This window comes from Neoarius graeffei, chromosome 1 (assembly GCF_027579695.1).
Source record: "Neoarius graeffei isolate fNeoGra1 chromosome 1, fNeoGra1.pri, whole genome shotgun sequence".
Classification (NCBI taxonomy): Eukaryota; Metazoa; Chordata; class Actinopteri; order Siluriformes; family Ariidae; genus Neoarius; species Neoarius graeffei.
The window spans coordinates 52,884,605-52,908,338 of record NC_083569.1 but is presented as its reverse complement, the minus strand read 5'-3'; the positions used below and the strand labels follow the sequence as shown (position 1 = coordinate 52,908,338).

The following is a 23,734-nucleotide window of genomic DNA, read 5'->3' as shown; positions in this document are numbered from 1 at the left end:
GATGTTGATGGTGTGTCTATTAGTCCTTCCCAATTATAAAAAACCTTGGAGTTCTCTTTGACTCCACCCTTACGTTTGAACCCCATCTTAAACTAATTACTAAGAATGCTTTCTTTCACCTCCGCAATATTGCACGTCTCCGCCCTTTTCTCTTGGAAACTGATGCCAAAATGTTGGTCAATGCGTTTATTTTTTCTCATCTTGACTATTGCAATTCTCTCTTTTATGGTCTCCCTGCCACATTGCTCAATCGCCTGCAGTACATCCAAAACTCAGTAGCGAGAGTCCTCACACTCACCAAGCGCACTGCCCACATTACTCCTGTTTTACAGCAACTGCACTGGTTGCCAGTTATTTCTCGGATCAAATACAAAATCTTGCTTTTAACCTATAAAGGCTGGTGGTGTAGTGGTTAGCACAGTTGCCTCACAGCAAGAAGGTTCTGGGTTCAAACCCAGCGGCCAGCAAGGGCCTTTCTGTGTGGAGTTTGCATGTTCTCCCTGTGTCTGTGTGGGTTTGCTCTGGTTTCCCCCACAATCCAAAGACATGCAGTTAGGTTGACATGGGGCGGCCTTGGGCTGAGGTGCCCTTGAACAAGGTACCGAACCCCTGACTGCTCCCCGGGTGCTCTAGTATGGCTGCCCACTGCTCTGGGTGTGTGCGTGTGTGTTCACTGCTTCAAATGGGTTAAATGCAGAGGATGAATTTCACTGTGCTTGAAGTGTGCATGTGACAAATAAAGGTTTAAAAAATAAAATAAAGCTCTTCATGGTTTCGCCCCTTCCTATCTCTGAGCTAATTAATTTGTACTGTCCCTCCTGCTCCCTCAGATCTTCTGTCTGTGGACTTCTGACTGTTCCACGTTTTAAACTGGCATCTATGGGTGGCAGATCTTTCAGTGTTGCTGCTCCTAAACTTTGAAACTCGTTACCACAATCGCTTCGTGACTGTTCCACTCTCTCTTCCTTCAAAGCTAACTTAAAAACTTTTCTCTTTACCTCACACTACTCTTCCTAGTGTGGCTTTTTTTTTTTTTGGTAACTCCTGTGTAAAGCGTCCTTGGGTTTGTGAAAGGTGCTATATAAATTGAAATTATTATTATTATTATTATTATTATTATTATTATTAATCCTTTGCAGGCAATAACTGATTGAAGTCTGGAACCCATGGACATCACCAAATGCTGGGTTTCCTCCTTTGTGATGCTTTGCCAGGCCTTTACTGCAGCTGTCTTCAGTTGTTGCTTGTTTATGCATCTTTCTGCCTTAAGTTTTGTCTTAAGCAAGTGAAATGCATGCTTGATCGGGTTGAGATCTGGTGACTGATATTGCCATACAAAAATACCTATTCATCATGCCAAAATAGTTAAAAAGAAGAGATGGAGTGCGATAAAGAAGGGTTCGATTGTGGCTTTACTGGCAGACGGATGAGTGTGTGGTAGGTGTACCTAATAAAATGACCACTGACCATAAGTGCATATTATGTACAGTAGAAGGGTCCTATTTGGTACAGTAGGCTAAACAAAAATGGCATGTGCAGACAGTGTCATGAAATGGTTTTAAAATGGGGGGCAGGGAAGAAAACATCTGTAGTGTGAGACAAACAAACATCCATGGTATGAGACATCATGATTGCAGCATCTGAGCAAATGATAAGCATGAAAAGTAAGCAATTGTGGTTTTGAATGCTCATAATGGAACAAAACAGCATTACAAAATGTCATCTTGCTTTTACGCACTACTGTGACATGGCGATAAACTTCATATCTTCAAGCCAATGTGTGATTTTCTTTTTATTATAGAAACCTGTTCACAAACAAAAATGAACCAAATTTATCAAAGCAGTTCATCCATATCCTCACAAGTGTTAAATGTGTTACTCAATGTAGTTTGTATGAAAAATACAAATAGCATATTTTCTGGTAAAACACTCGTGCGATTTTTTATATATATATATATATATATATATATATATATATATATATATATATATACACACACACACACAGGGTGTTTCAAAAAAATTTGAAATTATTTGAGATGTAAATATCCCAGAAACTACATAGTCTAGGCAAATGAAACTGAACAGGTCCAGTTGCTCTCTTCTACCACCTACAGTTTACAACCCCGATTCCAAAAAAGTTGGGACAAAGTACAGATTGTAAATAAATACGGAATGCAATAATTTTCAAATCTCAAAAACTGATATTGTATTCACAATAGAACATAGACAACATATCAAATGTCGAAAGTAAGACATTTTGAAATTTCATGCCAAATATTGGCTCATTTGAAATTTCATGACAGCAACACATCTCAAAAAAGTTGGGACAGGGGCAATAAGAGGCTGGAAAAGTTAAAGGTACAAAAAAGGAACAGCTGGAGGACCAAATTGCAACTCATTAGGTCAATTGGCAATAGGTCATTAACATGACTGGGTATAAAAAGAGCATCTTGGAGTGGCAGCGGCTCTCAGAAGTAAAGCTGGGAAGAGGATCACCAATCCCCCTAATTCTGCACCGACAAATAGTGGAGCAATATCGGAAAGGAGTTTGACAGTGTAAAATTGCAAAGAGCTTGAACATATCATCATCTACAGTGCATAATATCATCAAAAGATTCAGAGAATCTGGAAGAATCTCTGTGCATAAGGATCAAGGCCGGAAAACCATACTGGGTGCCCGTGATCTTCGGGCCCTTAGACGGCACTGCATCACATACAGGCATGCTTCTGTATTGGAAATCACAAAATGGGCTCAGGAATATTTCCAGAGAACATTATCTGTGAACACAATTCACCTCGCCATCCACCGTTGCCAGCTAAAACTCTATAGTTCAAAGAAGAAGCCGTATCTAAACATGATCCAGAAGCGCAGACGTCTTCTCTGGGCCAGGGCTCATTTAAAATGGACTGTGGCAAAGTGGAAAACTGTTCTGTGGTCAGACGAATCAAAATTTGAAGTTCTTTATGGTAATCAGGGACGCCGTGTCATTCGGACTAAAGAGGAGAAGGACGACCGAAGTTGTTATCAGTGCTCTGTTCAGAAGTCTGCATCTCTAATGGTATGGGGTTGCATTAGTGCGTGTGGCATGGGCAGCTTACACATCTGGAAAGACACCATCAATGCTGAAAGGTATATCCAGGTTTTAGAGCAACATATGCTCCCATCCAGACGACGTCTCTTTCAGGGAAGACCTTGCATTTTCCAACATGACAATGCCAAACCACATACTGCATCAATTACAGCATCATGGCTGCGTAGAAGAAGGGTCCGGGTACTGAACTGGCCAGCCTGCAGTCCAGATCTTTCCCCCATAGAAAACATTTGGCGCATCATAAAATGGAAGATGCGACAAAAAAGACCTAAGACAGTTGAGCAACTAGAATCCTACATTAGACAAGAATGGGTTAACATTCCTATCCCTAAACTTGAGCAACTTGTCTCCTCAGTCCCCAGACGTTTACAGACTGTTGTAAAGAGAAAAGGAGATGTCTCACAGTGGTAAACATGGCCTTGTCCCAACTTTTTTGAGATGTGGTGTTGTCATGAAATTTAAAATCACCTAATTTTTCTCTTTAAATGATACATTTTCTCAATTTAAACATTTTGTAAATAATTTTGTTTACTAATTTAAACAATTTGTACTTTGTCCCAACTTTTTTGGAATTGGGGTTGTACTATGACCTGGATGACTGAGAATCTTCACAGACATGAAACTGAACAGGCTTAATGTTGAGCAATAGAAGATTTATTCCTCAAAATTTGAATGAGAATTTTTGTGTGTATCTATATAGATAGATATAGTTGTGGTCAGAAGTTTACATACAGTGACATGAACGTCATCTTGGATATGGATGTCATGGCAATATTTGGGCTTTCAGTAATTTCTTTGAACTGTTCTTTTTCTGTGGCAGAATGTACAGCATACATCTTTAATAAAAAAAACACTAGAATTTGGTGCACAAGTTTTAATTTTATTTGGGTTTTCTGAAATCAACACATGGTCAAAATTATACAAACAGGGTCAGAAATTTACATATACTCATTAAGGTTATTAATTCAGAGGTGCTGAAACTTCCAAAATGTCTCTTATCCTGCCAAGGCCGAGGTCTCTTAACTTCCTGTTAGTGACTGACTACAGCTGGTAGCTTCTCTGTGCCTTCATAAAAAGGGTTTGTTCACAGCACTCATTGGATTGACCAACACACAGTAAAATGGGAAAGTCCAAGGAGCTCAGTGCAGATGTGAGAAAGAGGATCGCAGATATACACAACTCTGGAATGTCTCTTGGAGCCATTTCTAAACAACTGCAAAGTCCAAGATCAGTTCAAACAATTGTATGCAAGTTATTGTGAGGTGTAGTCACTTTGCCAAGCCATTTTGCTTCAAGAAAACCCAAACTATCACCCTCAGCTGAAAGGAAATTGTTTTGGATGGTCAGGAACAACCTGGGAACCAACATGGCACAGCCCTGCCATGAACTGGAAGCTGATGGATCATCAGCTACAGTTCAGATCATCATGGACTAAGAGGCTGCTAAACAAGAAATAACCCCCTGCTCCAAAATTGACACCTTCAGGCTTAACTAAAGTTTGCAGCTGACTACACGGACAAAGAAAAAGCCTTCTGGAGGATAGCTGTATGGTCAGATGAGACAAAGATTGAGTTGTTTGGCCATAATGATCACCATGTACAGAGGGACACTGTACCAACTGGTGGTAGGATCATCATGCTCTGGGGCTGTTTTACTGCCAGTGGAACTGGTTTATTGCACAAAGTGGATGGAATAATGAAGGAAGAGGACTACCTCAGAATTCTTTAGCATAAACCATCAGAAACTTGAACACGACTTGGGAGTTACAACATGACAATGAACCCAAACATGCATCAGAGCTGGTTGTGGGGAATAAAGCAGGCTAATATTAAGCTTAAAACAAGTCCTGACTTCAACCCTATTGAAAATATATGGACCGTGCTTATAAGTCGAGTCCATGCCAAGAAAAAAAAATTAATTGAACTCTACCAGTTCTAGCATGAAGAGTCATGAAATATCCAACCAGAATTCTGCCAGAAGCTTGTTCATGGTAAACAAAAATGTTTGGTCAAGGTGAATCTTGCGAAGAGACATTTTACCCAAATATTAGGTGTGCTGTATGTATATTTTTGACCCTGTATTGATTTCAGAAAACCCAAAGAAAATTAACTTGTGCACCAAATTCTAGTGGGTTTTATTTTTTAATTAAAGCTGTATGCTGTGGGGGCGTCGTGGCTCAGGTGGTTAAGGCGCCATACCATGAATGCGGGCGACCCGGGTTCGATTCCGGCCTGAGGTCATTTCCCGATCCCTTCCCGTCTCTCTCTCTCCCGCTCATTTCCTGTCTCTACACTGTCCTATCCAATAAAGGTGCAAAAAGCCCAAAAAAATATCTTTTAAAAAAAAAAATGTATGCACATTCTGCTACAGAAAAAGAACAGCTCAGAGAAATTACTGAAAGCCCAAATATTGCCATGACATTCATATCCAAGACGGTGTTCATGTCACTGTATGTAAACTTCTGATCGCAACTGTAGATAGAGCAAGCGAGCCCTGGTAACCTTTGGCTTAACTCAGAGGCCATGGGTAGGAAAAGTATGTGAATAAATTGGGGAGAAATCCAAAATGTGCATCCTACTAAACATATTGTAGCTCATCCAGATTTAATGAATCAGTCCTTTACAAACCTAAGCAAGCACAGAACAATCATGAAATATCTTAAACCTGTTCCCACTCCATGTATAATACAGTGTTTCTGTTTCAGTTACAGAGACGTGGCTCCACAATGAGCACCCTTGCATCCATAGGGCGCCTTGGACAGTACGAGGTCAGAGGACTGCTGCTGTGTTTCCTGCACATTGCGAAGACTGTATCAGAGGGTCAGGACCAACTACAATATTTGCTTATATAATGGCAAATTTGTCATACCCTTTTGATATATTTTAGATACAATCTGTTTATTAAACATGCTTTGTTTAACTGTATTCTGTGCATATGAATCCTATTTATGGAAAATGGGGACAAATATAGTTGGTTCTGAGAATCAATTTACCAGGTATCAACAAACCTTAAACTTTAGCTTAACTTTTAACTTCTTCCGTATTTGTTCTTTTCTCTCAGATACCCTGCTGTCTTACTGGAGCAAAGTGAATCCACAGGACATCATGAACTTCCTTAGTCTCCTCGAGTGAGTTGCTTAAACAAAAAAGTATTTTTAAATCATTTAGTCATTCACAGGTATGCAGAGGCTATGTTTAAACTGCCACACCTTGCAGGTAGGTATGATTGTGGGGAAAAATTTACACAATGTTATGTGTAAATAATGGCAAAAAATAAAGGAGATGGTTTCTAAAATAAATAAAAGGATGCATTATGGCATGTAAACAGTTTGTTTCTGAGGAATAATTAAGCTTCCCTAAGCGATGCCGCAAACATGAAGGCATTTTAAATCTACCGAAATGTGTTGTTTCGTGTCGGCAGGAATCATTTCATTCTGTTCTAACAATGATGGTTTTGTTTACTTTATTTAATTTCTAAAATAGGTCTTATTTAAAGGTACATTAGTCATTCAATAGTAGTTCTTACTAGTTTAAAAAAAAAAAAAACAGGAAATATGTAGAACATGATAAGAGAGTTTAAGCCATGGCCTCAGCACAACTGTATTATGTGGATACTGAGTGTATCAAGTGGCTCATCAGTGGTCATAATTGTCTCATTGTTTGTGCTTACATGGGGCTCTTTTGGTAGACACGCCCACAACACTACTTCATTCTGCATCCATATTCTGTTTGGAAAGAAAAAACGTAGCCTAAGTGCCCAGCGCAGCCATCTCCTTTTACACTGTGCAAAATACATATGCTTTTGAAAATGACGACTTCATGACAAGAAAACCGGGCGGCACGGTGGTGTAGTGGTTAGCACTGTCGCCTCAAGCAAGAAGGTCCTGGGTTCGAGCCCCGTGGCCGGCGAGGGCCTTTCTGTGTGGAGTTTGCATGTTCTCCCCGTGTCCGCGTGGGTTTCCTCCGGGTGCTCCGGTTTCCCCCACAGTCCAAAGACATGCAGGTTAGGTTAACTGGTGACTCTAAATTGACCGTAGGTGTGAATGTGAGTGTGAATGGTTGTCTGTGTCTATGTGTCAGCCCTGTGATGACCTGGCGACTTGTCCAGGGTGTACCCCGCCTTTCGCCCGTACTCAGCTGGGATAGGCTCCAGCCTGTGACCCTGTAGAACAGGATAAAGCGGCTAGAGATAATGAGATGAGATGAGATGAGATGAGATGACAAGAAAACCAGATTAAACATTGGTAGTACTTTCCCATGATGGAGTAATTATTGCTGGTGAAGCAGATAAAGCAGGATGTAGAATTAATGACTTTGCTCCTAGACAAATATGTAAATGCAATCTGTTTAACACTTCAAATTGTTTGAGCAGCAGCTTCATATAACCAATCAAGTAGATACATTACTCATAGAGAGCCAGGTCAACTCCACTAAAAACTCCACTGAAAAAAGACAATTATTGCCATATGACCAACCTTTTTATAATCTATTAATTTAGTTCTTTATTTGGGTCTTTTTTTTTTTCAAAGAATATTATTTTAGCAGTATCAGCCCTGTGATGACCTGGCGACTTGTCCAGGGTGTACCCCGCCTTTCGCCCGTAGTCAGCTGGGATAGACTCCAGCTTGCCTGCGACCCTGTAGGACAGGATAAAGCGGCTAGAGATAATGAGATGAGATGAGAGACTAACTAGGTATTTATCTACATGTGAGATAATATCTTCCTTAATGCGATCAGCGAGCGATTTTAGTGCTGGACGCTCAGTCCACAACCGAATAAAACAAGCACAGACCGGGAAACAATCCTATCGATTGGTTTGGGTGTCCGATTGCTACTCAGAACAAATTGCTAGATTGTGTGAGGGGTGATGGCATATTATTGACTCTCAACTGCCTATTATGGCATCTAAAAATTCATTAGATACGGTAGCAGCCTGTAGTGTAAGTCAACTGTGATAGGGTTAACTTTGTTTGAGGCTATGTTATTATTAATGTTGTCCTGTCTCACCAAAATCTCTGGTCACAGGCTGCTGTTTACTTACCATACTAAATCGTAACTGAGAATGACTCAAGAGTTAATACTGCTTTATACTGAGAAAGGGACTCTGTCAAGGTGCTGATACCGTTCTGAACATGAAAATCACTCATTCACAAATACTTTTTTTTTGAGTATAAGAACCACCCAACATTTCGATCCTGCTGATATTCCACAAGGTGCTGGTACCCTTATTTGTATATGTGGGTCTTAATACTATATTCTGTTGATGGTGAGGATTTCTTGAATTCATTTTGAAGCAAATAGCTTTCAACAAAGTCTGTAAAATCTGGTGAAGGTAGATGGTTACGGTGAGCCCACTGTTGCCACTATCCACAACTGCCACTGGTTGCCACTTTAGCTGGTTGGCAGTGGAGCGCCTTTATGGTGCTTCCCAAAACGCGCAACTGGCTGGTCATGCTCACCTGCAAGCATAATTAGATTGATATCCTGCAGGATCAAGATCTTTGGTAGGAATTCCAGGGTTGAACCCTACTTCCCAAGCAAACCAATAACACATGCAATTTGTTAACCTGCCTGCTCCTAGTAATGAACAGTAAAAGAAGTTGTCATTGTCAATATCAAAAGCCATTTTATGTTTGGATCTTGTTAGTTCATATGCCAAGTTGCACTAACTGCTTACTAACAATTCTAGCTCTCATTATTGGATCACTGTTTGGCATGAAGGTCAGAAATTTTTTGCACCTTTATGAAAATGTTTAATTAGTTTATGTGTCCTTTGTGCACAGCCAATGTAGCCGCATACACTTTTAGAGTAGACCCAAAATAGAAACACTTCTGAAACATGATGCAGACATAGTTCATCATTTCACATATCTGAAAAAAACAAACAAAAAACTTTCCACTTGCCTGCATACAACCTGACCCCTTGTGAACATCCCTGAGGTCGCTCCTAGAGGGCCTTACACATAATTTCAAGGTGTGCATGGTTTACTGTGCTTGTTTATCTCGTCTGATATGATGAGTAGTGGACACAGAGGCCAAATCAGTAACATCAACGGCACTAAGATTCATGGTCTGTTATCAGCGACAGTGGTTGCAATGAGCTGCAGTGTCATCCATAACACTGACAGTGATGGGTAGGAATTACAATAATCGATTTGGCCAATTGTGTGCCAACGCATCCTGTTTCTGTCATCTTGTGGAATTGCAAATCTCCGGTTATAGGCTTGCTGTGAGACAGCCAGTTGCTGTCTGGTTGTATTCAGCCCAGTAGGTACACAGCTCTCAAAAGCAGATGTCTCTGATGATCCACCCACTTCCAGAATTTGTTTATCCACCTCAAAATTGCTTGCGTTTTTATGCCTTCCAGTTGATGTAAAGTACCACTGCGTAGTTGTTGGTCCACATTAGCACTAGCTCTAATTTTATGGTTTGCTGAAAATGTTGCAGCTTTCAAGGACATTGATATTCTGACATCAAACCATGTTTCTTTAAAAAGCTTGTACGGTATAGGCTGCAAGTTGAGCTTCATTTCTGTGAACTATATAATCTGTGCAGGTGTCAGATGGCATGTCTCATACATGATGTCCAATCTTAGAGCTTTCACATGTGAGATCAGGAGCTTTCTGGCTTGTCACTTGCTTTTAGGGCTATCAACATCGCAGCTAGTTGTCCATATAGGGTTATAGTTTTGGGGGGAGCTTGGAGCAAATCTCATACATTTTGTAAACACTCTGGATGCCAAAGCTAACTCCGAAGGAAGGACCCTGAACTGATATGTTGCTCAATGGAAAAGCCATGGCCTAATGGTTAGCGAAGCAACTTTGGGGCCAGAAGGTCGCCGGTTTAATTCTCTGGACCAGCAGGAATGGCTGAAGTGGCATGTAAACACTCTGGGTGCCAAAGCTAACCTAGAAGGCACCTAATCTCCAACTGCTCCCCGGGCTGCTCTGGGTATGTTGTACGTCACTCTGGATAAGAGCATCTGCTAAATGCTATTAATGTAATGTAACTGATTGCCATGTAGAAACATGCGTCCTTATGATCTATGGTTTTCTTAGATAAAAAATTTACTTGATTTCATTATCCCCCGCTGGCCGAAAGGCCCGAAGGGGGATTATGTCGTGGTGATTTCTGGAAGGGGTGCTCACCTTCTGAAATCAACTCCTCTCACAATTTGTGGAGGAATTTCACCAAACTTGGCAAAAGGCTATGACAATTATACGCTTATTAAAATTTCGTTTAATTTGGGCAGATTTTACCAGAGTTATGCCCTTGATTATTAACAAACTTGTACTTTGGCAATTTCATCAAGATGTGCTTGCTTTCTGAAATCAACTTCCCTCAATTTTTAGAGGAATTTCATGTAATTTGGCAAAAAGTTTTTATCCCCCGCTGGCTGAAAGGCCTGAGGGGGGATTATGTCGTGGTGATGTCCGTCCCGGGAAGGGTACTCACTTTCTGAAATCAACTCCTCTCTCAATTTTTGGAGTAATTTCACGAAACTTGACAGGATTTTATGTTATGTCGGTAATGCGCATATTGCAATTTCGTTCAGTTCAGTCACATTTTACCAGAGTTATGGCATAGTTTCCAGCGGGGGATATTGTGCTCTCAGAGCACTCTTGTTTAATATTTTCAGTGTGAGATTTAGCTAATTAACCACAATGACATTATTTTTTTTCATAACTTTTCATTTTATTTTATTTAGTTATTGTCTCTACCAAAGTGCCAGTAATTCCTGAGCTCACTGCAATTCTGATGCATAACTTTCCATTTTAAAATTCTGATTATGTGAAGTGCCTGTTATTTTTTGGACAGGATTTCTCTGGTTCAGTTTCGTTATTCTGGCAAGAGGAACATAAGTAGGTAAGAACAGTAATGTACTGTTGGATTTTGTAACATAATAATGAATGATTTCCAAAAATACAAGCTATCCCATATGTGAGGTAATAGACTCCCAGATGATATCATCAGGTTTTGTCATTGGTATAATTGCTTGTGTGTGTAGGTGCCAGGAATCTTGGGTGTCAAGGGCCTTCTCCTCAGACAGGAAATCTCAGACAATGCCTGTGATGCGAGGACGCTCCAGCCTTATGCAGGCCAGTCTGCAGCAGTTTAACACCCTCGAGGCATCTCATACACTCAACACAGGTACTGAGCATCATTCCCAAAAGAACAGGGAAGGAACTATACATGACACTGTGATAAAGCTCTGTACAATATCAAGCACATGTCTAATGTAGCTCTTACCATACTTTTATTCTCGTCAAAACTCATTTCTTTTCTGTCCATGATACATGACAAATGAAATGCATGTACAACTGAATGATATTTTAGGTGGCGGCTCCACAGAAGCAGAAATAAACCATCAAGCCCTGTTAGAGGGTAACATCTCTACAGAGGTTTGCCTCATTGTGCTGGACACACTCTCTCTCTTCACTCAGAGCTTTAAGGTAACACAAATAATCACTAGTTTCTCAGGATTTGTTGTTGCTGGTTATTGCGCAGTATGATTAATTATTATTTTTTTGAATCGGTGCCTACAGAACCAGCTTCTGGAGAGTGATGGCCACAACGCTCTGATGAAGAAAGTGTTTGATATTTATCTAACTTTCCTAAGAGTTGGACAATCAGAAGTGGCAATCAAACATGTTTTTGCTTCTCTAAGAGCCTTTATGTCCAAGGTGAACACACTCACAATGATTTCTCTTAAGAACATAGTCAATTACACACATTTTGTCTGTACTGATAGGTAAATGGTTTTACATTTTCACACCATTTATTCTGCATACAATGTACAATTTTTTTTTTTTTTCACCAGAAGTAGATTCTGGTATTCCTTATTAACATGGAGAATTAATATTTTCGAATGGTTGCATACCTCAGTTTCAGGTCACTCTCTTTAAGGGCCATGTGACCTTGTGTGGCTCGTTGTGTTACGAGGTGCTAAAGTGCTGCATGTCCAAACTGGCGAGTGTGCGCGGAGAAGCAGCAGGCCTGCTCTACCTCCTCATGAAGAACAACTTTGAGTACACCAAGAGGAAAAGCTTTTTGCGCATGCACTTACAGGTACAGTAGGGGATTTTTTTTTTTTTTTTCCTCTGTGAAGATTTTCTCACAATCTAACAAGGTACTTTTTAGGTTATGGATTCTAAATGAGTAATACTAAATGCATTTTTGCATTATTTAATGAAAGTAATCAGCATTTATTTACTCGATCAACTGTTTAAAGGCAAAGTCTTCAGTAGATCATCATAGTGTTTAGTTTTTTGTCAGGCTTCAAAAGAAAAATCATTTTAAAATATATCTTAGTGCCACGCGTAATAGGAAAATAGCATAATGCTAGCCAAAAATGATGCAGTGATTTACATGATTAAAAAAAAATTAGGATAGCGCTGTACATTTTCCTCTCCCCAAGGCTCTGTATTCGCTATGTTCATCCTCGGCCCCCTCAACATCTCATCTCATTATCTCTAGCCGCTTTATTCTGTTCTACAGGGTCGCAGGCAAGCTGGAGCCTATTCCAGCTGACTACGGGCGAAAGGCAGGGTACACCCTGGACAAGTCGCCAGGCCATCACAGGGCTGACACATAGACACAGACAACCATTCACACTCTCACTCACACCTACGGTCAATTTAGAGTCACCAGTTAACCTAACCTGCATGTCTTTGGACTGTGGGGGAAACCGGAGCACCCGGAGGAAACCCACGCGGACACGGGGAGAACATGCAAACTCCACACAGAAAGGCCCTCGCCAGCCACGGGGCTCGAACCCAGGACCTTCTTGCTGTGAGGCGACAGTGCTAACCACTACACCACTGTGCCACCCCGCCCCCTCAACATGTTATCACCAAAAGCAATATATATTTAAGTTATTCCCCGAAATCGAGTTGTACATGAGCTGATAAGCCATGTACAATGAGATTGAGTGGAATAACTGCTTTATTCTATCCACATTCACTGGATTTTGAGAAATGGAGCATTTTTATTTTTTGCAAATTTGATAAATAAGAACTTTATACAAAACGTCCGACAAAATCATTTCTGCTTAGAATGTAAACAAACCGGCGAAATGACAGGAGCAATTTGGGAAAAATGCTATAATGATAATTCTTGAAAAATAAAAACGATATTTTAATTACATATTTTGTTACTTTTTTGTATTTTTTTTTGGGGGGGGGGGGTTGTTTTTGAGTAGACTTTTTTATTTTGTCCTCAGTTGGTTCAGCAACACACTCCACCATTTCGTTTTTCTCTACTCACGGTATATGAGCTGATAGCCTAGTAGTAGTGTAACCAATCAGAGTCCACAATTGCTCATATCCAGTGACTGTGGAGGTGGAGATTGATTATTTATTTATATATTTATAAATATATATAAAATAAACAAACTGTTGTCATTAAGTTGGAAGCACAAAATTGTTTAGAATGTTTTTGTATGCTGTAGCTTTATGATTTTCTTTCACTGGAACTAAAAGGCACCAGCCTAAACAGGTTCCAGCATGACAATGTTCCAAACAAAATGAGATCCATGAGGTTATGTTTTGCCAAAGTTGGTGTGGAAGAACTCAAGTGGCCTGCACAAAATCCTGATCTCAGCTGCACTGAATACCTTTGGGATGAACTGGAATAAAAGCTGTTCACCAGGTCACCTCTCCCAACACAGTCCCCCAGCCTTGTGCATGCTCATGGCTGGATGGAAACAAATCCTCACAGCCACAATCCAAAATACAGTGGAAAGCCTTCCAAGAAGAATGTAGCAACACCGTATCAATGAAACAACACCGTATCAATGCCCAACACAATATTCATGGTTTTGGAGTGAGATGTGCAAAAATCAGAGTATCCACATACTTTTGGTCATATAGTGTACATCATATTGAAAATATCTCCGTCCATATGAGAACGCAAAAACATTTTGAAAACACTCATATCGGTACGCCAGCCAATTAGGTGGCAATAGTATTTCATCAAAGCGCGTAAAACAAGTCTAAGTGTCCCCTACCAGGATAAGGGTTATCAGGACACACCCCTGTATTGTAAAAATAAATAAATATATATATAAAACCACATTAATTTATATGAACGTTTTCCTTCTCTTTAACACCAGTTATCAAGACACATTTTGGATATTGAGCTCGAGTTTATACGTTTTCAAAAATTAAACTGAAAGTTATCCATTGTCTTGAGTTTTGTCTGAGTTGTCAGTGTTCGTTTAACTGATGTATGTAAGTTATAAGTTGAAAAAGGGGAAGTGGGAGGAGGAGGAGGAGGGGTGAACCCGACAGAGAAGCTGACGTGACCATGAGAAATAAATCTCAGTAGAAGCAATTTTAAAATGTTGAATCTTAATTTAAAATGGCAATAGATATGAATATAGTTGAAGTTTTCTTAACTTGAAAGTGTGTGTGGAAACAGTTTGTTTTTTGACAAGATGAAGTGAGTTTTCTTGAATGGCTAATGTAACAGTAAATTGTTTTAACTCAGAGTATCAACTTGAAGCAACAAATGAGCTTTAGTTAAATAACTTGTGTAACTTTTTGTGTTGAAACAAAGGTTATCTTCCTGTCGAGGTTACTCACAAGTTGAAAGCAGCAGTTGAAGATTTGTTTCTAAGTTTAACCAGTTTGAACTTTTTTACATTATGAAGCCGGGCCTGGGTGTGGTTTCCACAGGCAAGGGTGTGGTCACTAGGCCATCCATGTAACACTTTCAGGTTCAGCTCAAAGTCACGAGAGTCATCTTATGGGTTTACTACCTGCAAGATGAAGGGGGGGGGGGGGGGGGGTGTCAGGGAAGTTGACAGGGTCAAGAAGTAAGCCTTCCAACTAATGCTCAAGGAGGGCCGTCTGGAGCTATGATTGTGTGCATTGAAATTTTTCTGTGGTAGGTACTGTAGGAGTATGGGATATCTGGGCTACTACTTTGTATGATGCAGTCTCTGTATGAACACAGTGAGTGTTGTGTTTGCATTCTTATCGAAGCCATTCATCAAGGTGTGGGTGTTGGACTTTGTCAGGAGTGTGTCTTGTCACCACTCCTGTTTAGTAGATTTTGTAGATAGGATATTAAAGGAACAGTCCACCGTACTTCCATAATGAAATATGCTCTTATCTGAATTGAGACGAGCTGCTCCGTACCTCTCCGAGCTTTGCACGACCTCCCAGTCAGTCAGACGCAGTCAGACGCGCTGTCACTCCTGTTAGCAATGTAGCTAGGCTCAGTATGGCCAATGGTATTTTTTGGGGCTGTAGTTAGATGCGACCAAACTCTTCCGCGTTTTTCCTGTTTACATAGGTTTATATGACCAGTGATATGAAACAAGTTCAGTTACACAAATTGAAACGTAGCGATTTTCTATGCTATGGAAAGTGCGCACTATAATGACAGGCGTACTAACACCTTCTGCGCGCTTCGGCAGCGCATTGATACGGAGCTCAGATATCAATGTGCTGCCGAAGCGCGCAGAAGGTGTTAGTACGCCTGTCATTATAGTGCGCACTTTCCATAGCATAGAAAATCGCTACGTTTCAATTTGTGTAACTGAACTTGTTTCATATCACTGGTCATATAAACCTATGTAAACAGGAAAAACGCGGAAGAGTTTGGTCGCATCTAACTACAGCCCCAAAAAATACCATTGGCCATACTGAGCCTAGCTACATTGCTAACAGGAGTGACAGCGCGTCTGACTGCGTCTGACTGACTGGGAGGTCGCGCAAAGCTCGGAGAGGTACGGAGCAGCTCGTCTCAATTCAGATAAGAGCATATTTCATTATGGAAGTACAGTGGACTGTTCCTTTAAAGCATAACCAAGGTTGAAGAGGTGCCCAGTATGCAGGCGACTGCAGGAATACCACCAAATTCCCTATGTATTGTCCGATTTGTTTAACATCGTTACTGTGATTGTATGTTTGCTAATTTGAAATTTTTCTTCCTGTTAACAGCGGTCACCCCTCCTTGCCCCCTTCACACACACTCGCCTGGTCCTGGTCTTGACTCGGTCTCACCCTGCCTTAGTCTTGGTCTTGACTTGATCTCAACTCCTCAAATTTTTGGTCTAGTCTTGGTCTCGATACACTTTAGTTTTGGTCATGACTTGGTCTCAGTTTAGGTGGTCTTGACTACAACATTACCTGCTGCTGTGCTGAATTGAGACGAGTGAGTTGACCTGATAAGGATGCCCACTGGTCAACTCCCCTTGGAGTTGATGAAGGTTACACATGGGCCTTATCAGTAATTTCCCTTCGCAGTATGGTTTGTCCTGTCTGAGCAATCAGTTTAGGAGCAATATAATGCGAGTCATTCTGGCAACTGCGCATGAGGGTGTAATAATAAAACGAAATTGCAAACACTTTATGAAAGAAGACTATTTTAGACTACAAGCTAACAACCTGGAGAGAAGCCATGATAAGAGTCCTAGCACATTTATAACACATGCAGAACTGCACTAGGCGTGCACAGGCTGAAGCTGTGACATCAGCATTTCCAAAAACTTATGGTTTTCTAAATCCACATAAAAATAGTGAAAATGTTTTAATATTACTCCAGCTTGGTAGAGACGGTCTTGGTTGGTTATGTAAGCATATTTACAGTTTTGTTTGTTTTTGGTTCTTCCTCTAAAGATCATCATTGCTGTGAGTCAGCTAATTGCAGATGTGGCCCTGACAGGAAGTTCACGCTTCCAGGAATCATTATCCATCATCAACAACTTTGCCAACAGTGACAAGGCCATGAAGGTATATCAGAGTTTTCAGGCTAGATCATGTGTTGACCAAGTTCTACCTCATTACAGTGACATGCTTGCGTTGGGTTAAGATCCACATGGGCAGGGTCTAATCATGAATTTCAGAGCAATTCATTACGTCTTACATGTAAAGCCAAGTGTTTGTTAGAAAGTGTTGAATTCCTTGTGTTTATTCCTTGACTAAACAGAGCTCCTAAGTCATTAAAGCACTTTAATTGTATCTTATACCACAGCACAATTGAATTTTCTAACCTGTTTGGTCAGATGTTCGCTGCTCTGAAGATGTTGAGTTTCTGTAGCAGCATGGCACAGAGTGTATCGGCAGCTGTAATTCAAATCACAGGTTTATATTAATGCACTTGTTCAGTAGATTTTTCGATAGTAACAGCTATAATATGTTTCTATCATAGCTCATTTACAGGATGTTGTATGGCAGACAAATTAAAATGTATATCAGTTGATATGGTTAAGTGTTCTTTAAGGGGATGTTTAACATTTATGGAAAGAGGATCCACTGTTGGCACTTTCAAACATTCAGCAAGTTTTCTGCCAGGAGAGAGATATCAGGACAAAGGACTTTCCGCTTTCTCTGCAACATGACAAGCTGTGAGGGGTTTTTTTTTTAGCCTTATTAACTCCGAGAGAGAAGTAGAGGCTGTTGAGTGAACAAGTGTTTCTAGCTGACATTAAATGTAACTCTAAATTGTTTAAAAGTATGATGTGGTGTTCATTAATGAATTAAAACATTTTAATTTTTAGGAAACTGCTGTGGTACAAGAGGAAGAAAACACTTTGGGCGTGCTGTTATTTAACAATTACTCACCAAAGGTGAAGTGAATATCTGTGAATAATAATGAGATGAAGCCGAGGTTATTATTCACCGATATTCACTGAGCCTGAGGAAGATAATTGTTTTAGTATAAATACACAGGTGATTTATTTTTTAAAGGGGTACCAAATATAATATATACAGTTGCTGATGTGACAAAGTAACATATTCTTAAGTATTCTATCAAACTTGTATACTAGAAAACAATGAAATATCTTGGTAATTGTAAATATAATACTTTATACGCCAAACCGCACAAGAGTCGCCATTTTTAAAAGACCGTGACGTCAGCGCTACCCACTGCACTAGCGGAACTCTCCGAAATAGAGGAGAGAAGCGTGTAATCATGGCGTCGGGCGCATCAAGTGAAAGCGACAGCTCTGTCGAATCATACGAAGAGATCCCGCAAGACACACTGCAAGCAGGCTATGGCTTAGAAGGGTACCAGTTTGAACCTAGGAGAGGTACTCTCGACTCCGGTGATGAAATAAGAGAAGAAAGCTCAGATGACGGCGAGGATGAGACTGATGCTGACCATGGGCATGGCGAGCGTGGGGCAGAGCGTCTGCGTGGTGCTCGTGCGGAAAATGTAACGTGGAGTTGCTCACGAGTCCAGCAGAATTTATTTGCTGCAATGAGATAGGCGCCACCCGTGGACTTGCGAAATCGTCGCAAGAGGCAGAAACAGGTATTTCACATGTGCTATTCCCAACCTCAATGAGCCAACACAACTGGGCACATACATACGTCATGAGTGTTACGCAGAGAAAATGAACGTGCATTCTGATTGGATAAAATTAATATCATGGCGGGCTGTTCAAACTGCGGAAATAGTTTGCTCGAGCTACTTTCAAAACACTATAACTTTCCAACCTTAGAACAAAAAACTTTTGTAAGTCTTGAATAAGGTTCGTTAATGTGTGTTTTATTGTTATATTTACTCTATATATTGCCCTCTGTTCCCCTTTAAAAATCATATAGATAAAATAAGCCATAATTCCACTTTACCTTTTTGAATAGTTTTAGACCAAACTTTGTAGAATCTTTAGTGCTTTTAGGAACAGCGTTTTCTTTCATAATTTGTAATTCTTCCTCACTTACAGGGACAAAGCAATTGGCCGCCATTTTGCCGAGTTGCTCGAGGTGATTATCGAGAAATAGTCCGAATCTCTCGACCAACCAGCGCACAATCATTTCTGTGTTTATACTAATGGAAAATAATCAATCAATATTTTCCAATAACAGCAAGAAACACATCCCATCGTGTTTAATGTGACCCTACAATCATGTTTGTGAGAATGCAGTTGTACATGTTTTCATATATAACTTTTTTTTTTAACTGCTTGTGTGTGTTTAGTCTACATCATTTCCGACAGAAGTGAAAGGCCTTACAAAGCGCATCCGTACCGTACTGATGGCCACAGCTCAAATGCGTGAGCATGAGAAGGACCCAGAAATGCTGCTGGATCTGCAGTACAGTCTGGCCCGCTCCTATGCCAGCACACCCGAACTCAGACGCACCTGGTTGGACAGCATGGCACGAGCTCACCTCAAAAATGGAGACACTTCAGAGGTGTGTGTGTGTACTGTATGCATAGACAAATTGGATACTACAATACAGTTGCACTGATGGAAAAATTTGGATTTACTTAATTGAATTATGGACATTGGTTCCATGTGAATTGTTTGCTTTAACAGAGTCATATAAAATTAAAAAAAAAGAAAGTTAATTTTTATATATTATTAACAAAACCATATTGTTTTTGATTAGGGAAATTCAACGTAATTTACTTATGCTACACATATAACATTATTTTACTAGCCGACATGTTTTGATCATGATAATATAAAATTATATTTGGTCTGCATCACTTTTCTCAAACTGTAAACAGTTTTAATTTAAAACCTGTATTCTTATTATTAACAAGTGAGTAAGAAACAATTCACCCATGAACAAAAAATAGTTGTTCAATAATTATAGAGCTAAAATATAAAAATATTAGAATATAATTGTGTGGAAAAAGGTTGTTAACCTTAGTGTTGATTTTTTTTTAAAACGAACCTTGAGTGTATTTTGACAAACAATAAAATGAATGCAAGGTTACTATTTACAGTGGTGCTTGAAAGTTTGTGAACCCTTTAGAAATTTCTATATTCCTGCAAAAATATGACCTAAAACATCAGCAGATTTTCACACAAGTCCTAAAAGTAGATAAAGAGAACCCAGTTAAACAAATGAGACAAAAATATTATACTTGGTGAGGAAAATGATCCAATATTACATATCTGTGAGTGGCAAAAGGATGACCCTCTAGGATTAGCAGTTAATTTGAAGGTGAAATTAGAGTCACGTGTTTAAAATCAATGAGTTGTCAATCAGGCATCATTGGGCACCCTGTTTTATTTAAAGAGCAGGTATCTATCAAAGTCTGATCTTCCCAACACGTGTTTGTGGAAGTGTATCATGGCTTGAAAAAAGGAGATTTTTGAGGACCTCAGAAAATCATTGTTCATGCTCATCAGGCTGGAAAAGGTTACAAATCCATCTCTAGAGTTTGGACTCCACCAATCCACAGTTAGACAGATGGAGGAAATTCTAGACCATTGTTACCCTCTCCAGGAGTGGTCAACCAACAAAGATCACTCCAAGAGCAAGGCGTATAATGGTCCACAGGGCCACAATGGAACCCAGGGTGATGTCAAAGCATCTAAAGGCCTCACTCATATTGACCGTGTTACACTAATGTGGACTAATGAATCCAGCATCAGGAGAACACTGAACAACAATGGTGTGCATGGCAAAATAGCAAAGAGAAAGCCACTGCTCTCCAAAAAGAACATCGCTGCTCATCTATAGTTTCATATGGACATACAGATCATATGGACAAGGCAGGAGGCTATTGCGCCTTTTTTTTTGTGGCTACTGCCTCATATAAAGGCTGTAACCACTATGTCCTTGTGTTGTAAGAATGAGTGTAACAATCGCGCATACGCATACAGGTGTTCCTATTAAAATGGCCGGTGAGTGTATACAGTTCGGTTCACCATTTGAAATAAATGGACTAGACTAAAGAAATCGCTTTCAGACATGTTTATGCTTATTACCAAGGAAAAATATATTCATATTTTAAAATATACTCCAAGTCCTTCTTCGGCCAGTGGTCCCATGTGTGACGTAGATGTGACGCACTTCCGAGTTGTTATGGGAAGTTGTCAAAGAGTACTTAGACCACTGAGCTCTAACGCCGTGCCATTTCTGGGAAATAAGAGTTTGGGTCATGGCGACAGCATGTGTATGTCTAGCCTGGGCCCGCCCATCCTAAGTGTGACGCAACACGAGGGCCTGTTGCGAGCTTAGTCTGGCAAGGCAAGCTATCTCCAGCTCTTCCAAGCTCCCGAAAAATCGGGAGCCAATCAACTTTGAGCATCTCCAACGGCCCTGGGTAGAGGCGTGTTCAAGGCAGTGACGTAGTAGAACTGCGACCGGAAGCCATAGATTGTTTACAGAATCTATGCCGGAAGCGCTTCATTCGCTAGAAACATTACGAACATGGAGCAGCGGCAAGCCTTTGACACAGCGGTAGATGCTGTATTGAAAGCATTCAACAGGAAGTTCTCATTGAAAACGGAGCAAAGAGCAGCCCTGGAGGTATTTATCTTCTTCCTGTTACTCAAGCAGTTTCTGTCGCGTCACATACGTCAGAGGAAAGAGTGATGTGATTGGTTTAAGCTTCGTCACAGCCTTTTCTGGCTTCGACCAGTAGCAAACTGAGGCATTTCAGGGAGGCGGGTCAACCACGCCTTTGGGAAACGGTTGGCCTTAATATCTTTGCCAGACCAAATGCTCGCAGAGCTTTGAAGTCGCGTTAGCCAGACTAGTGTATGTCAGCCTCGGTTCAGAGGTTTCAGTTTCGAGAAATAAGAGTAGAATAATATAAAGTACAGACACTCGGTATATTTTACTTCTGTGATTTTTAAATTGTTTGTTTTTGGATTACCCTTCATTTAATTATGCTATATTTACTGTATGGACATGGTATCAGAAAACAATTTTATTTATAAGCAGTAGCCACATGTACCCATAGGGTATTTTTTTTTTTGACACAAAATAATCAAACCTTTAGGGTTAAATGAGAACTGTTATTTTTTGGAGAAAGGAAAACGGTGTATTCCAGCATAAGAACCTTATCCCATCTGTGAAACATGGTGGTGGTAGTGTCATGGTTTGAGCCTGTTTTTCTGTATCTGGGCCAGATCACCATTGACAGAGCAATGAAGTCTGAATTATACCAGAGAATTTTAAAGGAAACTTTCAGGACATCTGTCCATGAACTGAGAGAAAGTGGGTCATGCAGCAAGACAATGACCCAAAGCACACAAGTCATTCTCCAAAAGAATGGTTAAAGACAAATAAAATTAATGTTTTGGAATGGCCAAGTCAAAATTCTGGCCTTAATCCAATAGAAATGCTGTGTGAGCAGTTCGTGTGAGGAACAACAACCCACCCCTCACACCCATTCCCCCACCCCCACCCCAACATTCCAGAGCTGAAGCTGTTCTATACAGAGGACTGGGCTCAAATTCCTCCAAGCCAACATGCAGAACTGAGCAACAACTGAAATGTTTATTAGCAATTATTGTTGCACAAGGGGGTCTAAAAGCACATTTCACATATTTTTGCCACTCACAGACATATAACACTGGATTATTTTCCTTAATAAATAAATAACCATGTATAATATTTTTGTCTCATTTTTAAAAACTGGGTTCTCTTTATCTACTTTTAGGACTTGTGTGAAAATCTAGTCACACAGTCACATTTATGGAGAAATCTAGAACATTTTAAAGGGTTCACAAACTTTCAAGCACCACTGAATTTGCTAAATTTACCAGATAAAAAAAGCTACATGGGACTGTACATACATGCCATGTATGCTAAGTGCTAATCTTTAAAAACATAACTAAATCAAATGAATTTCCCCTAACTTTCTTGACGATGCTTCTGACCTAAATAACTGGACTGTAGACATTCTTTTGAAGGAGTTTATGAGAATTATTCCAATGTATTCAATGTCAAAGCTTGTCCAAGATGAAGAGTCCACCAAAACAGATTAATTGAGGCTGCGTTAAAATAATAATGAGGTTTTAAGTTTCTCACATAAGCAGTCTTTTGAATTGTTAGAAATGACTTGCCAATAGTTTCCTGGTCCAGTCTCAGGGCAGACCACAACCAGCGTAAGAACTAGATGGTTCTGTCAAACGTAAAATTAGCCAAACTTGCTTATCCATTTGCAGTGGTTAACACTGTCACCTCACAGCAAAAAGGTTTTCAGTTTGAACCTCACGACCAACTGGGGCCTGTGTGGAGTTTGCATGTTGTCCTTGTGCTTGCATGGGTTTCCTCCAGGTGCTCCGGTTTTCTCTACAGTCCAAACACATGTGGATTAGGTCAGGTGGCTACTCTAAATTGCCCGTAGGTATGAACGTGAGTGTGAATTGTTGTTTGTCTCGAATGTTAACTGTGCAATAGATTGGTAACCTGCCCATGGTGTACCCTGCCAGAGTCGGCTGGGATTGACTTCAGCTTCCCCATGACCCTGAGAGATGAGTGGTATTGATAATGAGTGATACTTAAAAAGAAACTGAGTAGCACAACAAAACATCAGACATAACATTCCAGAGATGTGTTAAGATATGGACAGCCAGGCTTATCTTGTGCCAGAGCAGCCAAAGCCATGTTCAAGTCCCTTTCTTATTGAACAACCTTCCAGTCACCTAGTGTAAATATTTAAAAGCATAATATTTTTAAACTAAATGTGTGATCTATTTTAGCATAGCCAATCAATGCTCTTTTCCGTTTTTCAGTTCCTTTTGATTTAGGCCCCATTAACTTTACTTGAGCTTGTCAATACTAGGTCACTGAATCACACTCATGCTAATAAATTAAGTTTTGTTTCAGTTAAATTTTATGTAAGCAATTAAATGTTTTCAATACTAACTGAATATTCTTATGTATCAACCCTGCGATGACCTGGCGACTTGTCCAGGGTGTACCCTGCCT

The 23,734-nt window shown here is 40.1% G+C and overlaps 1 protein-coding gene across 2 annotated transcripts in view; it reads left to right on the top strand.

The window, feature by feature from the left end:
* The window catches only part of dock11 (dedicator of cytokinesis 11), a 219,956-nt gene that overhangs the window by 152,576 nt on the left and 43,646 nt on the right, over positions 1-23,734 (top strand). For both annotated transcript variants that reach the window (XM_060934270.1, XM_060934261.1), the window contains 9 exons: positions 5,800-5,914; positions 6,156-6,222; positions 10,913-10,960; positions 11,103-11,245; positions 11,432-11,547; positions 11,641-11,778; positions 11,981-12,163; positions 16,723-16,836; positions 19,031-19,246. In XM_060934270.1, the coding sequence (XP_060790253.1) occupies positions 5,800-5,914; positions 6,156-6,222; positions 10,913-10,960; positions 11,103-11,245; positions 11,432-11,547; positions 11,641-11,778; positions 11,981-12,163; positions 16,723-16,836; positions 19,031-19,246 (1,140 nt within the window). The remainder of the gene's footprint in view (positions 1-5,799; positions 5,915-6,155; positions 6,223-10,912; positions 10,961-11,102; positions 11,246-11,431; positions 11,548-11,640; positions 11,779-11,980; positions 12,164-16,722; positions 16,837-19,030; positions 19,247-23,734) is intronic.